This window comes from Anabrus simplex, chromosome 2 (genome assembly GCF_040414725.1).
Source record: "Anabrus simplex isolate iqAnaSimp1 chromosome 2, ASM4041472v1, whole genome shotgun sequence".
NCBI classification, from domain to species: domain Eukaryota; kingdom Metazoa; phylum Arthropoda; class Insecta; order Orthoptera; family Tettigoniidae; genus Anabrus; species Anabrus simplex.
The window spans coordinates 288,590,756-288,607,928 of record NC_090266.1 but is presented as its reverse complement, the minus strand read 5'-3'; the positions used below and the strand labels follow the sequence as shown (position 1 = coordinate 288,607,928).

Genomic DNA, 17,173 nt, shown 5'->3' with positions numbered 1-17,173 from the left:
AAAGAATGACGTGTTTCATTTTACAAGAACATTCTCAGATTCTATCAAATCACTTTAAATCGTGCACATATATGTACAGTATTGTTTATGTTGTGTAAACTGGTCAATTATTATGAATTGGTGATGTTATGAACAAATGTGCACAAATAATGAATGTATACACTACTGTCAGATTAGTTTATTGATTGATTGATGGATTGATTGATTGATTGATTGATTGATTGATTGATTGATTGATTGATTGATTGATTGATTGATTGATTGATTGATTGACTTTAGCAGTGGCGAAGTTAGGGCTCATGGCCCTGTCTTACACTTAACCACATAATTAATATACAGATAATACATATATAAAAGAAATGTACTATTCTATCATAAAATCAAAGATAAGCTAAAAATTACATATTTGGACAACATACAGTATAATAAAGAAAGAAATCACAGTTCAACAAATAAAATAGAATAAAATTCGGAGCGTAAAGATAAAGAGAAAGAGACAGTCATAATGAAAAAGTAAGATACAAACTGAAAAAATAAGCAATGAGTGAATCGTGTGTGGCTTGCCACTCAGCAATTAACGAGAACTATAGACGGTCATGTCTTAAACGAGGTAAGGCAGAGTACAAGAGAACAGGAAAGGAGCATATTGCAAATATAAATCATCAATTAATAGTAAATAACAGTGTATAAAGTAAAATACAAGTACAAAATCTAGAGACGGCCAGGGTGAAATTAGTGAGGTTAAGTACAACGAGAAACTGATCATCCACCTGAAGAGGAAACGTTAGTGAAACACTCGGAGGAGAAACAAACAGATCGCCCACGTGAAGAGAAAATCTTAGTGAATCACTCGGGGGGAGAAAACTCATAAGTGTTTTGAGGGTGGTGGAAGATTTTAATGCACACAGCAAAGAGGAAACGTAGATGCACGTAGTGAATCACACGAGGAAGAGACCGCATACTTGTATCAAGGGTGGAGGAAAGTTCGACCCACACTGGAAAGAAAAAGCATAGTTGCACATAGCGAATCACAAGGGGAGGAGATCGCATACGTGCACAGTTGTATTAAATGCGGACAGACATTCTCTGATATATATGTATATAGTATATGGTAGTATATATAGTATATAGAATAACTTAAACGTGCGCTCTCACGGCGGTAATACTAGTGCGTGATATATCTGTCTATAAAAGAACTAAGTCTCTTTTGTTTCGTTTGTCGTCGTAGCCACGGCCACTTAGAGAGTTTTCAACATGCCAGAAATAGCTACACAGAGCGATCTAAAGGGTTTCTGCAGAACCTGCAAGAACGATTTTGATAGTGATTGCTATTCGGTGGAATGCGAAGGATGCGGAGCTTGGCATCATAAGAAATGTGCTGGCTTAACACGGGGAATTCGATACTTTAAAACGAACTAACTGCAGATTGGCATGGGTATGTGATGAATGTAAAGCAAAGATGAAAAGCTTGGGAAATTATGAGAGCAGTCTGTTCGGAATGATAAAAGATATAGAAGATATGAAGCAATATATGAAGTTGATATTCGTAGAGAACAACTCAAGAAACCGTGGAAGGGAGGCAGAAGTAGATATAGGGAAGAACATAAGTGAAAAGGAGACCAGACCAGCGGATGAAGTAGCGCACCCCCCGCAAGATCGCAGAAACAGCGTGAATAATGAAAAACGATCATATGAGATCTCCCCAGCTGAGCAGATAATTATAAACACGTCCGCTGTAGCTACTAAGATCAACACAAATGAAAAGAAAGAGAAGGGCGATCTTGATAAGTCATGGAAAAGTGGAAATCGAGACGGAGCGCAGATGAGGGAGGAAGTTTACCAGATAGTGGAAGAAGATAACAGTAGTTTTAAGCCTGACGCATGCAAACGTGGAAATAGGATTGTCTCTCAGATGACGAGACAACTTAGACCAACATCCAGACAGGACGCTAACGAAGCTCAGAAGGGAGTCATCCGATGATGGGAAAGGAAAGATACGGACGGCTATACAGATGCTGGCCCGCATGAAGTTACCGTGCGAAGAGAGGGCGACACTACCCCCTGGAGAAGCGATGGGACCGAACCTGCAAACGCTGAAAATACCAGACTCAAAATGACACAAAGAACACAAAGAGGGACAGCTATAACATCCAAAGGCAACTTAAAACTAAGGGCGGGAGACAGGATGGCTTGGATTTATATAGGCCGAGTACACCAGGACATAACTCCAAATGATGTAATCGACTACTTGGGGGACAAGGGGATCAAAGATGGAGTTAAATGTGAAGAACTTCAAACCAAAGGAGAAAATAAAGCCTTCAAGGTCGGAATTCCTCTAGAAAGCAAAGATAACGTCTACGAGCCAGCTTTCTGGCCAACGGGCGTAATTTTTCGGCCCTTTCGTTTCAGCTCAAAGAGACGGTAAAACTTCATGGCAAATGAGAATCTCAGAAGTGAATCTTTTACTATGGAATGTTGAAGGCATGTTAAATGTTACCAACTTAGAGCCAGAGAATATCTTTGATCGCTACGACGCAGTGATAGTGTTAGAAACCTTCCTGACCTCAGAGTGGACAGCAAACAAGCATTACACAGTTAACGTACTAGCAGAACAAGGACTCACAGGAAGACCAAAAGGAGGAATCACATGCCTCCTCATGCCGAAATTCTTGCCCTTTAAAGCTATATATAGAACTAATAATGTCTTAGTAGTAAAAACTAAACTGTGTATTTTCATTTGTGTGTACTTCCAACCGGACTTCAACTCTCTCCAAATCATAGATGAAATAGGCACAGCCTTGAGCACAACAAACAGAAATGACGGCATCATCCTTGCGGGTGACTTCAACTGCAGAGTAGATGTTCCTTCGCAAAAATCAAGAGAAGTATTAGAATATTTGGAAGAGGAAGGACTATCCATGGTTAATAGAAGCGAAGACAAAACATACATATGTCATAATGGAGCCAAACCTGGGTAAACTAAAACCAATAGGACAGAAAATTATCCCAAACCCAGTAAGGAAACATCAGATGGTAGAAACCATGCTTCTGATTAAAGGTGATTATGATCAAGAGGAGATTGAAACCCGTAGGATATCGAGGAAATTCCTCCAGCACGATGTTTGTGAGACAGATAATCAGGCAATTGTAAAGATGGTGGTGGAAGGCAACCTGGAGGAAGCGGCCAACAAGCTAGAAAATTTACTACAAGGCACAGTCATTTCAGAGCCTACATTTAAAAGGAAAGCAAAGCCTTGGTTTAGGAGAAATTGCTACATGGCAAGAAAGACTGCACTGAAAGCGCTGCACGCAGCCCTTGAAGCCCCAAACACCAATCTACTGGAAGATTACGCCAACAAGAGACGGACCTATAAGGCACTCGTAAAGCAGGAGAAAAAGCTATTTCATGAGCAGGAAGAACAAAGATTGATAGAAAAAGCAGAGCAATGCCCGTATAAAGCTCTTAACCCAAGACGCCCAAAATATCCGCGAAATATTCCTATTGAGGTTTGGGAGAAGCATGTGGGCCACGTATTAAGTACAAGAGACACACGTCCTTGCAGTATTTTAACTCAAACACCCACGGGAGAAAAAGACCTAGACACTGTACGGTTTACATTCAAGGAAGGCGAAGATGCTATAAACAGCTCCAAGAATAATAAGGCTTGCGGTCCGGATAATATCTACAATGAACACATCAAAATTGCTTTCCCGACACTAAAAGAAGCAATAACATATGTCTTGAACCAATGCCCCAGGCAAGGAACGATTCCAAGCAGCTGGAGAAAGTCCACAGTCAAAATGATATATAAAGGAAAGGGAAGCACTGAAGACCCAAACGCTTATAGAGGCATCGCTCTCAAATGTACTATGCTAAAGATCCTAACAAAACTCCTATGTCAACGCCTTACTAGAGAAGTCGATTCCAAACTACCAGAAGAACAATTCGGTTTTAGAAGAGGGAGGAACACGATTCAGGCCATCAAGTGTCTAATGGATGATATTGAAGCAGGTACAACTAGAGCGGGAGGCAAGCTGTATACCATTTTCGTCGACTTCTCCAAAGCCTTCGACTCTATCAGCCGAAAAATTATAATGGAGAAACTAGACAGATTAATGAGAAGCAATGCAAGTCTCAAACAACTAATTCAGAACATACTGGCCTCAAACTGCATAGAAATTAGTGACGGAATAGCGAAGTCCAACCCAATTCAACAAACCACCGGTGTACTACAAGGGGATCCACTAAGCCCACTACTATTTATAATTGCTACGGCGGACATCACAGAAGTAATCCCTGAAGAAACAAGCATATATATGTATGCAGACGATATCGTGATTGCCTCGAGTTCCAGCGAGAAACTGCAAGAGACACTTGACGCGCTGGTGAAATGGACAGAAGAGAATGAACTTCAGTTAAATGAGGAAAAGACAGTAACAATGACATTTAGGAAAGGAGGGAAAGCATCAGAGTTTCATATACATGGGAGACCTCTAAAGAATGTATCGAACTTCAAGTATTTGGGGGTCACACTACAAACTAGAGGTAATGTTTTCTCTACCCACATCAATGACAGGACAAATGCAGCAATCAGAGCCATCAACGACATACAGAATTTGAATAAGCTATCTATCAAAACAGCCCTGAAAATATTTGACCTCAAAGTGTCACCAGTGATCACCTATGGATTAGAAATTGTATGGCCGCATCTAAAAATGAAACAGTTTGAGCAGTTAGAAAAAGTGAAAGCTACGTTTCTGAAAAAAGCATTTTGTGTCTCGAAGTATACGCCTTCAAGGCTTGTATATGAGTTAACCCGCGAACCTTTCTATGTAGAAGATGTCCGTTGTCACCTACCACTACCAACTACACCAACATATCTACAGTTCATAGAGAAATTACGAGCAAAGAAGAGAGACATATGGAGCGAATTTTACTCGACGGACGCAATGGTTTACAAAGACTGGCAAGCAGGAGGATATGAGCTCAGACACATGATTACACGCTTTGCAATACACGGATTTCATTACAAGCTGTGTAAAACAAAGAAATTCCATCAACCAGACACGGACTGTGTATGTGAACGTTGTGGTAAGAGCTGTGAACAATATCATGCCATGAGCTGTACTTATCGGCGCGAATTGATGATAGCCTTCTGCAGAGATGACTAATGTTGTGTATTAATGTAAATATCTTTTGGCCCTTGGCTGCAATAAAATATTATTATTATTATTATTATTATTATTATTATTATTATTATTATTATTATTATTATTATTATAAAGAGAACACAATAAGTAAATGGAAATATAAGTATGGCCATAACAGTGATCTATGTACATGAGTAAGAAGCTAAATATTATGTACATTACACTATAATAATAATAATAGCAACAACAACAATCACACAACCTATCATACGTCATAATGCACACGAAACAATCGGCGGCATTCAACAGGTAATCTCTACGTGCAGTCTTAAATTTTGATATTGAGTTAGAGTTCCTGACAGCAGCTGGGAGTGAATTCCAAAGTCATGACCCAGCCACAACAAAGGATCTGTTATATATTGAAGAGTGGTTGACGGGAAGAGCGAGGGAAGTGCCAAATCTAGTGTTACAATTATGGAATGAGGATAATAAATGGAATTTTGAAGAGATGTATTCGGGTAGATTTTCCTTCTGAGTTCAATATATCTTCATAGTTCGTGGAATTTCCGTCGCCTCTCTGGTTTCAGCCAGGAAAGAAATATGTAGCTAGGGGTTATGTGAGCATCGTAACTCAAGTTAAAAACACATCGAAGACCAGAGTTCAATGTTCATTGAAGTTTCCTAGTTTGTTCACGGGTCGCATCAATGAGGACAATGTCGCAGTAGTCAAGTATTGGCAGTATCAAAGTTTGGAGTAGTTTTATCTTTACGTCTTGTGGCAAAATGTCCTTATGTCGTTTCAGAGGGTGTAGCATCTTAACTTAGCTGCCGTCGTCTGTTAACTGTGTTTAGACGGATGCCAGTTCTTTATCTCTGGTCTTGGTAGCTAAGTAGCGGGGTGAGGAGAAATATTATAGGCAATAACTCTGTTTCATGGAGAGGGGAGGGGAAGTAGGTGTGGCAATGGAAATATGTACGCATTGATTCTGTACAAGAGAGAGGGGTGAGGGAGTTTTGCTTCTCACCTTATAATGTATTTTTGTGTATAAGAGTTTTAAATATAAATTAATGATTTTGATGAAACAAAAGAAAGGAATTGAAGTGGAGTATTTTCTAAGATTATTTTTATTGATAGATAATAACCTGCTAAAACATCTTGATTGGTAAAGATGCTGCATAAATTCAGGGAATTTACTGCAAATAAGGATATCCTAACCCATATTCCATACATTTAAATCAGGGTAGCCTTCTCGTCCTTAACTAAAATATTGTAGAAAAATTCTTTTCTTCCAATAAGAAGATAAAAAAGTCTTTAAGTGTCTCTTTTAGCTTCTGTTGAGAAGCGTATTTGAAAAAATACTGATTAACTTTTCACCAACTAACTACTTAAGATGTTATTAAAGTATAATTAAAACTTATTCCTAACTAAAATATTAAAAAACATATGTTAGCTTCCAGTTGAGGAGTTAAAATCTTCTATACTACTTCGCTACTATACCAGATGAAGGACGGAGGACTCTGACACAGACCCACACCCAGGATAGCGGGAAGTAAAGAGAAATCCAGACAGGGATCATGTTACAAGCTGCCCAATTATATGGTTTGTGGACAGAATTACTTCTAAGCACATCCCAACACATAGAGCAGCAAGGGTATTCTAAGAATTTACCTTTGGCAATAAAAAAGTAATTAAAAAAATGTTAACCAGCTTTTTCTACAAGCCTTCAAGCCCAAACATGAATGGGACTTAAAAAAGAAGATTTTAACTCCTCGACTGGAAGCTGACATGTCTTAATATTTTAGTTAAGAATAAGTTTTAATTATACTTTAATATCTCAAGTAGTTAGTTGGTGAAAAGTTAATCTGCGTTTTTTCAAATACGCTTCCGAACAGAAGCTAAAAAAAGAGACTTCAAAGACATTTTTATCTTCTTATTGGAAGAAGAGAATTTTTTAACAATATTTTAGTTAAGGACAAGTTATTAACCATTTTTTAAGTATTCTCCCCTCCCACTCCAACCCCCCCACCCCTCACTACCACCATCCTCCCCCAATGGACAAAACATTTTAAGTTTCCCATGAGAAGTTATCAAGGCTAATATGAAAACATATATTGTGCATACTTTTACCTTATTTACACCTAAGCTTGCGTGAACGTAGCTGATGATGACTGCAAAGCCGCCGAAACATGTACTGTTAATGATTTTATAAAATTGCCAAAGGCATATAAAGGTATTGATTAGGTGGCTAAATATTTCTTTTGATTGTTAATGTTCTGTAGGCAATAACTGTGTTCTGAGCATTGGTTTCTGTCTGGGGGGTGAGGTGAATGTTGTGGGTATTAAATCTGTTCATTTGAGAGGGGAGTGGAAGTATTGCTTCTTCATCTTATATAGTATTAGGCAGTAATGTATGTTAGTGATTTTGATGAAAATAAAGTATAGAATTGAATTGAACATAACTTGTAAGACCTTATTTTTAGTTATAAACAACAACCTAATAAAACATCTCAATTAGCGAAGACAAATTGCAGAATTTACTACAGATAAGAATATCCTAACCCACTTTCCAGACATTTAAGTCAGAGTAGCCTCCTGTGGGATTCATTAACAGTAAAGCAAAAAATGTAGTCAGAAAATTAATTTAGTTGGACAAAAAACAGTGAAATTTGTAAATGTGTGTTGTCATTGAGGTTGGTTTGATTGGCTTTTTGTGTGATGTAAATTTCAATAGCCTCTGCGGATAACATTCCACTTAACAAACTGCAGCATCCAGTCCTACGTGAAACGTTAGAAAAGTACGTTCAATTTTCTCTTCGCCATGATTCAACACCAATTTAAGATTATCAAAATTTTATTAGTCAACCTATTCAATACAAATGATATTTGCAAAGTTAGGACTTACATCCTATTAAACTAAGGTGGTGTTTTTTTTTGCTAGGGGCTTTACGTTGCACCAACACAGATAGGTCCTATCCCATCGTCGCCATAAGACCTATCTGTGTCGGTGCGACGTAAAGCCCCTAGCAAAAAAAAAAATACCTTAGTTTAATAGGATGTAAGTCCTAACTTTGCAAATATCATTTGTATTGAATAGGTTGACTAATAAAATTTTGATAATCGTAAATTGATGTACATTTTCAATATGGACCAAATATGAAGCTTGTAACATGTAATGATTCAACACTGCGTAAGTACTATTTACCAGAGCTTTACTCTGATACAGTACATAGAATTTGTGGTGAAATTGGCGAGAATGCAGTAGGATTACAGCGGACAAGACAGCTAATAGATATGTTAAGATGGTCCCACTTCGAGTTTCGGTACCTAGCCCCCTTGATAAAGTTGGGAAGTAGAAACAAGCTCATCTATGTTGGTGTTTAATCTATGGAGACCCATAATTTGTTGCTGCCGACACTATTTCTGTCAAAGTTATTGAAGATCTTCCCAACCTCTGTGTAACAATTTGTGCAATAGTAGTTTGCAACATGAAAGGAAGTCTCCCAACATGTTAGAACCGGCTGCAGGAGTAAGGGTAGTGATGGCACCTCTTTTTTAAACTTCTGCACTGAAAGTGGAGCCTACTGAGCTCGATAGCTGCAGCCGCTTAAGTGTTTCCTGTGCCATCATCGCCATAAGACCTATCTGTGTCGGTGCACCATAAAACAACTTGTAAAGAAAAAAGAAAATGGAGCCTTAACAAAAATATTTTTGCCGTTTGCAATGTATTTCTTATTTTGTTCATTGTATTTTCATAACAGGAAGTTTGATAATTATTTCTTAACATGGACTCAGAGGTGGGGAGGGATAGAATAAGCCATGTACTTTTTAAGAACTTCTGGAAACTAGGTATCTCTACCTTATATAAAATAATCTTTGATGAAACCATAATTTTATATAAACATCCGTAGAAAACTGAGATGCATTGCCCAATGGAGATGAACTGCTGTGTGGCTTCTTAAACAGCAATTGCTGTGTGCTTTTCATAGTTAATTCTCTGTGTACACAGCTTTGTGTTTAGCAGTATTACAATGTTGTTGCACTGTAAAGTGTTCCCCAGGTGTAATTTTTACCGAAATCATTAACAAAACTTTGCAACATCGCACTGTATTTAGGCATCTTGAAACTACATTGAACTACTCATTAACAGAGACAAAAGGATACTGTACTGGAGCATAGACACTGTGTGGTTGAAATTCCTTTCCACAATTCTTCAGAACAGTGAAACTGTTTGTTGGCTATCAGGAGGGAGTAAGAGAGGGAGAGAAAAGTAGCTATTTGTTTCTTCCTTTAGGCATCTCAAATGAACTCATGCTGTTTCATCCGCAGACTTTGACAGGACATTTCTGGTAAATCCCGCTACCACCAGGTGAGGGGTGGCAAACAAAGTTACTTACAATGGGTTGCACAAGCATTATGAAATGGTGTTTAGAACAGTATCTGATAAAATGTTAAATACTACATAAATATGACTAAAAGCATGACCTACTGTAAAAACATGGTAAAATATTCATTTTTATAACCAATAAAATCTGCTTCATCATGTTTAAATATGTTAGAACCCTGCTTAAATTAAATAAAGCATGAAAAAGCTGCATAAAAATATGACATGTCATAAAACTTGAACCTAGTAATGCTTATTTTGTAATGTTAATTTTTCTGTTTACAGCAATATACTGAAGTTCCTCAAACTCCCTTGCACACTGGACGAATGCTCCGTGAGGGTGAGGATATTTGGCCTGAAGTTCAAGAGGAGATGACTCGTTCATTAGCTACAATGCGTGTTGACTATGACCAAGTGCATATAAAGAACTTGGACAATACAAACAATCCTTTACTTAACAAGAGACGTAAACGAGGTACTGGTGAAATTGCTGAACCTCAGCCTCAGTAGCGTGCTCTGGCTGGAGTTTGGGAAAAGCACTTGCAGATTGTGGAAATGAGACATGAGTGGTCGTGTGGAGTTGATGATGTGCCTGGTGTTTATTTTAAAATATACATTTCACATAGATTGAGAGTGCTTGTATATTGTACATGATCATACCTCATCTACTTATTTATGGAGACTTCCTAAACCTTTTACTTTCATTACCATGCAGAGCAGAATCAGTCGTGTTCAGTATTTGAGTATTTACCATTATTGGTCTGAAATATGCTGTTTGTAGACTCTGAAAATCAAATGAGATTAATAAGAGACTTTGGTGCTTGCATTAGTTTACCTTTGTCTAAACTCTAGTCTTTCTTTGATAATATGTTTTAGTTACTGGACAAATTATATATTCAGGTTTTATGGAAACCCAACTTTCACCAAATACAGATCGGTATTATTATTTCTAGCTCTAGCTTGTTATACAAAATGAGTCTGAGGGTAAGATTAAGGAGGTTATTCAGTATTTTTAAAATGAAAATTGTGAAGGGACATTTAGTACACGTAATTGTTGGTTCTTACCTACAATGTTTTCAGCTTAACTCTTAAAGAGAGAGAGAGAGTAAAGCCTTCCTCTTGGAAAATATTCCCTTTCTATAAATTCCTCCTAACTAAATTGAATATATCTATTGCCTATCATACTTTCAAAGACGAGAATGAATGACTTTCAGCAGTCAAACATATATGAGTGATCATTTACACATGTTTGTTTTGTCTTCTTCCGTTGCACAGATTTAGGAATACAATGTTGTTTTTATTTGAATATATGTCCCAGAAACCTCTCTTTTTGTTTACTTCATCTCTTGACTCGCCTGTTGTAAATTCATTGTTACATTTCTTGAAAATTAGTTCATACTTCCCTCATTAAAGAAGATTCCTGAAATGGAGCTATTGTTTATTACAACTACAGTTTTAATGCTGTACTGTCTGTTATCTGTTATTTTATTACAAATCTTCAGATTTATATAACTGCTTAAATATTGGAAGAATTTTTATGCAGCATTGCTTGTATTTTCAATTTTGTCATTTTTGACTCAAGAACTGATGTATCTAGTGAGATGTATGGATTATTGGATTAAATGATCCTAACATAATTCAGTTTTCTATGCTGTTTGGTATCCTTTGCTTCATTTTCTTCTTGTTTCTATCTTACGTACTCATTGCAGTGAAATGTAGATAAGCCTAAATAAAAATATTGAAGTATTTAATTATCATTTATTTCCTTAGTTTAAAAAATGAGTACTGTAGTAATTATTTCATCCCCAACTCTTTTACACAATATAAATGTGATGTTGCCTAATGTATATTCTGGGTGTTATGAAGTTAGAAGTTGAAGGAACATTAAATACACTTCTGTTAGTCAAATGTATAAACCTTCTTATCTTTGGAAACTGTTCAAAGTTGTTGAGACATTTAAGATATCTGTTATTTTTATTAACAAATTTTATCCATCTAAAATTTGTCATCATTAGGGAACAGATTTTTAGGAAAATAAATATTTTCTATGTGAGTATATATTTTAATTTTTTCTATAAATACATAAATTCTTATTTTTCACTTAATAGACCTTATTTTTTAATTTTTTTAGTAATATGCTAGAGATTTTAGTTTATTGCACTTTCGTTTTGTGTGTACTTAAATGGGGAAATACCTGCACATGTCATGCCGAATTTGTCATCATGTAGTGTAACTATGTGGAAAGGGCATTAGGGAAAGTACAGCCCGTCCCCTCTTCAGATCCCAGTGGCCATGACATTCCCTTTTCTGCTTCCAAACACAAGATGTATTTTTGTTCATTCAGTTGAATATGATGTGTTGAGTAGATCTTGTCTCATTAGTATGCTTGGCACAATGCCAAAATTAAAGTAGCTGGTTGCAGCAATATTTGAAAGAATTTAAAGTCTTATTCAGCACAGATGGAAAATTGCTATATTGCCAGCTTATGGAAACTCGATAAATGCTGATCAGCACTACCAAGTAACACAGCCCAGCGAGTGCTTATTGGTGAAACAGGATCCTCCAGATGAAGTTACTTTTGGGAAGCACTGCCTTCTAAAATGCTGTGAAGAAACAGTTGATAATATCAATTTCTTACGTATCATTTTCTTAAATATTTTCAAAGACCTTGGAAATTTATCGAACATTTCCCTTGATAAATTATTCCAATCCCTTACTCCTTGTCCTATAAATGAATATTTGCCCCAGTTTGTCCTTTGAATTCCAGCTTTACATTCACATTATGATCTTTTCGACTTTTAAAGCTCCGCTCAAGCTTATTCATCTACTAATGTCATTCCAAGCCATCTCTCCACTGACAGCTTGGACCATACCACTTAGTCAAGCATCTAGTCTCCTAACTTCCAAGTCTTCTCAGCCCTAAGTTTGCAAAATTTTCGGAACGCTACGCCTTTGTCGGAAATCACCCACAACAAATCCTGCCACTTTCCTTTCGTTCTTTTCCAATTCTTGTATCAAGTACAGTAGTCTGGTGCAGGTCCCATACACTGGAGCCATACTCTAATTGAGGTCTCACCAGAGACTTTTACACCTTCTCTTTACATCCTTATTACAACCCGTAAATACCCTCATAACCACACAAAGCGATCTGTAAACTTTCTTTACAACCTCGTTAATGTGATTACTTCAATGAAGATCATTCTTTATATTAACATCTAGATAGTTACAGTGATCCTCTTGAGGGAGTATTACCCCATTGACACAATAATTAAAACTTAGAGGACTTTTCCTCTTGGTGAAACTTATAACCTCACTTTTCATCCCACTCACCATCATGCCATTGTTTGCTGCCCATCTCACAACATTGTCTAGGTCTTGTTGTAGTCGCTCACAATCCTGTAACTTATTTACTACTATATAACATCATCCACAAATAGCCTTATCTGTGATTCCAGTTCTTTACTCATATCATTTACATGTATAAGAAAATATAATGGTCCAATAATACTGCCTTGTGGGACCCCCTCTCTCTTAATCATTACACGATCAGATAACACTTCACTTACTCTGATTCTCTGAGTTCTGTCTTCTAGAAATGTAGCCACCCATTCAATCTTTTTTTTGGTTTAGTTCAATAGCCCTCATTTTCATCAGTAATCTCCCATGATCTACCCTGTCAAAAGCCTAAGATAGGTCATTTGCGATACAGTCGATTTGACCTGAATCTAAAATATCTTGTTGGAATCCTACAAGTTGAGCCTCGCTGGAATAACTTTTCCTAAGTCCAAACTATCTTCTGTCAAACCATTTAGTAATTTTGCAAATGTGTCTAATATAATCGGAAAGAATGCTTTCCTGGAGGTTACAAACAATACTGCCTTTAATTATTGGCTTTGTGTTTATCACCCTTTCCTTGTACACTGGAGCTACTATTGCAACTCTCCTTTCATTTCGTATTACTCTTTTATACAAGCAGTAATCAAATACGTATTTCAGATATGGCACTGTAACCCAACCCATTACCTTTAATATATCCCCAGAAATCTTATAAATCCCAGCTGCTTTTCTCGCTTTCAACTTATGTATCTTTGTGGTAAATGTCTTTATCATCATGTGTAAATTTTGATAATTCACCAGTATTAGTCACATCCTTTACCTGGAAATTATCCTTATATCTTACCTTTACATACCGCTTACCAAATACTTCTGCCTTCTATAATTCCTGCCGGGCTGAGTGGCTCAGACGGTTAAGGCGCTGGCCTTCTAACCCCAACTTGGCAGGTTCGATCCTGGCTCAGTCCGGTGGTATTTGAAGGTTCTCAAATACGACAGCCTCGTGTCGGTAGATTTACTGGCACATAAAAGAACTCCTGCGGGACTAAATTCCGGCACCTTGGAGTCTCCGAAGACCGTAAAAGTAGTTAGTGGGATGTAAAGCAGATAACATTATTATTATTATTATTATTATTATTATTATTATTATTATTATTATTATTATCTATAATTCCTCACATATACACTCTCCTTGTTCATTAAGGAGTGCTGGAATATCCTTCCTGGAACATGTTCCTGCCTTAAAGTATCTATACATATCCTTTGATTGCTCCCTAAAATTTGTATGGCTACCAATCATGTTTGCCATCCTATTATCTTAAATTTTTCCTAAATTCAGTTTCCTAGCCAGCTACTTCAATCTCTCCTTACTCTTGCTATCATTCCTAACTCTCTTTGTAATCTGCACTTCCTTTTTAATCTCTTTATTTCCCTGCTATAATATAATGGGGTTCTTACCATTCCTTAGCACTTTTAAAGTTACAAACCTGTTTTCGCACTCCTCAACAATTGCTTTATTTTTTATTATTGATCTTTATTTTACGTCGCACCAACACAGATAGGTCTTATGGCAACGATGGGTTAGGAAAGGCCTGGGAGTGGGAAGGAAGCGGCCATGGCCTTAATTAAGGTACAGCCCCAGCATTTGCCTGGTGTGAAAATGGGAAACCACGGAAAACCATCTTCAGGGCTGCCGACAGTGGGGTTCGAAACCACTATCTTCCGGATGCAAGCTCACAGCTGCACGCTCCTAACCGCACGGCCAACTCACCCAGTACAATGGCTTTAAACCCATCTCATAGGTGGTTTGCATTTTCCATTAATCATAATTGCTTTTTAACAATTTTCCCATGTCTCTCTTATCAACCATGGAATCGCACAGGTACAAGTACACTTGTGGGTAGTCACTAGTAATCATATTATTCGAACAACCAAACAATATTAAGGCAAAGAGAGGCGACACAATGTTTTGATACTGTCACTGAGACCATGAGATATCGACCCCAAAGTTCCGCCAACTTAGAAAGAAGATTTATTTTGATCTAGTGAGAAAATAAAACAAAGTCTATTTTATCTTGCGAAGAATAACATAACCCTACCAGGAGTTGAAACAGTAATAGAATATGCAGACATTAAATATCCTTTAACCACGCCCACAAGGCGCTTTCGTCAGAAAGCACGCACCGGACTTGTATTTCAAGATCGAACCATACACCCAAATACTCAATTAGCAGAGCAACACAATGCAGTGCTGGGATTCCAGAGCATTATCCATGGTAGGTACAGCTAAAGAGAGGAAATGTGAGGGGAAAATTAGAATAGGCACACTTTTCATAACAATACTAACAGCAGAGTATATTTTCATACTTTAGAAGTTAACAATGGGTAGAATGAAACATCTTTACAACAAGCAGAAACACGCTTTGAAGGGTTTTTGGTCAACATCCACCTATATACTTTTTATTTATTTTGAACACGGTTGGTAAAAGTTTGTAGAAAAATAGATTCCTAAGAATCGTGACTAGAATTTCAATGGATCAGCCACTAAACGTTATCACAAGTTTTTCAGAAACCATGGCATTACCACAATAAAAAAGGTTTACATAAAAAGATAGCTTTCAACATTCAATCCTCTTATAGGCCACTTTAAAAATGAAACCACCAGGACACCAGGCAAATGCTGGGGCTGTACCTTAATTAAGGCCACGGCCGCTTCCTTCCCATTCCTAGGCCTTTCCCATCCCATCGTCGCCATAAGATGTATCTGTGTCGGTGCGACATAAAGCAAATTTTGAAAAAAAGAAAAAAACCCACCAGGGTTATTGGTAAAACTTTGACAACAAGAAAAATACAAATGAATTGTATGTTGGGTATTCAGCCCGAGAGCTGGTCTGATCCTCTGAAGCACTGCCAACAGCTGTCATAAATAGCCTAGGCATCACTGAAGAGGCATACTAGGGAATAGAGGAGTGAAGTAGTTTCCCGTTCCTTTCCTCACCGAGCCAGTAGTTGCTATTACATATCAGTGCGCCAAGCCCACTGAAATGCATGCACCAACCGACCCTATGAGTGATATTTTCACACCATTCATAACGGACTGCTGCATAAGGAATGGTATTACTAGCATCACTCATACTTCAGTCACTTTCATGTTATCAAAGCCAAGGATGAGACAGAGACAGGTCAATGAAAGTAGCAAATTTGATATAGCCCATACCAGAAGACATAGTGCACTGTAAACCATTCATCTCGCCAGCAAAGGCATACAAATGAATTAACAATAAGAAATCTGACCAAAAGGGAAAATAATGTGAGATGGGCGAGGGAATAGGAAGGAAGAGTCTGGCTGTTTAACTTATCTTACACCCACCCATGTGAGGTGCATTTGTTCCCTAGAAACACTTATTGTTCATCTTTCCAGTTGTCTACACGTAATGTTAAGCAGCACCAAGACCAAGTTTATTTGTTTAGGAGCAAAGTTCTCCTATAAAAGGAGAGAACACAACAAACCATGAAAAATGGCATAAAATTTATACTACATATGTTGCCCTGGGCAAATGAGTAAAGAGTTCAAGTAGAACTTCTAAGGTAGAATGAATTTTGCTCACCCAGTCCAGCGTTGACACGTCAGATGTTCCAGTTTGACAGAAGGAGATAAGTACGTGCGGACGAGCTGCATCAAGGTCAATGCTCCGTCCACACACAGTATTCCTCACTCATACCTGATTGCCGAGCTGGGGCTAGCACACTCATTTGTAGTGGATTGGAAAGAGGGGTGAGAAAGATCGAGAAGGATCTGTGATGCAGCCAATGACGTAGAATAGGGCAGGGTAGGGAGCAAACACATGCACAGTACACAACCAGCAAGCCGAGCAGACGAAGTAGAATGCCGGCGTTAATGTTGAAATAAATGTAGCAGCAGGCAGCCGATGATGATAACCGACGAAGCAGGAGAACAGGTAGACGATTTATGTAGTTGTGCCGTATGTTTTAGGCAATTCCCTTGCCCCCTTTGGGCTTTGTTGGCTGCCTGGTTGCGCCTTTAACATTGATGTTTGTTTTTTCCATTTATTATTTATTATTATTATTATTATTAGCTGTGTACGGCCTTTTACGGGTTATGATTTATAAATGTCACTAACTAGCTCCTTCTTTCGACGTTGATTTTCTCCCTTCATCCTGCCGCCGCGCTACCTTGGCAACATGCCTCCCCGCTCTTCCAGCCAATTGGGCTGGCCTTCCTCCCCTCCCTCCGGTCCGCCGCTCGCTTGTCGAGCTACGGACGGAGGTGAGGGACTTGACTTGCC

The 17,173-nt window shown here is 37.9% G+C and overlaps 1 protein-coding gene across 2 annotated transcripts in view; it reads left to right on the top strand.

Annotated features, from left to right (window-relative positions):
* Nucleotides 1-11,284, top strand: part of MAPk-Ak2 (MAP kinase-activated protein kinase 2) — a 240,422-nt gene extending 229,138 nt beyond the window's left edge. For both annotated transcript variants that reach the window (XM_067140598.2, XM_068226149.1), the window contains one exon: nucleotides 9,819-11,284. In XM_067140598.2, coding sequence (XP_066996699.1) covers nucleotides 9,819-10,043 — 225 coding nt within the window. In that variant the 3' untranslated portion in view covers nucleotides 10,044-11,284. The remainder of the gene's footprint in view (nucleotides 1-9,818) is intronic.
* The last annotated feature ends 5,889 nt before the right edge of the window (nucleotides 11,285-17,173 follow it).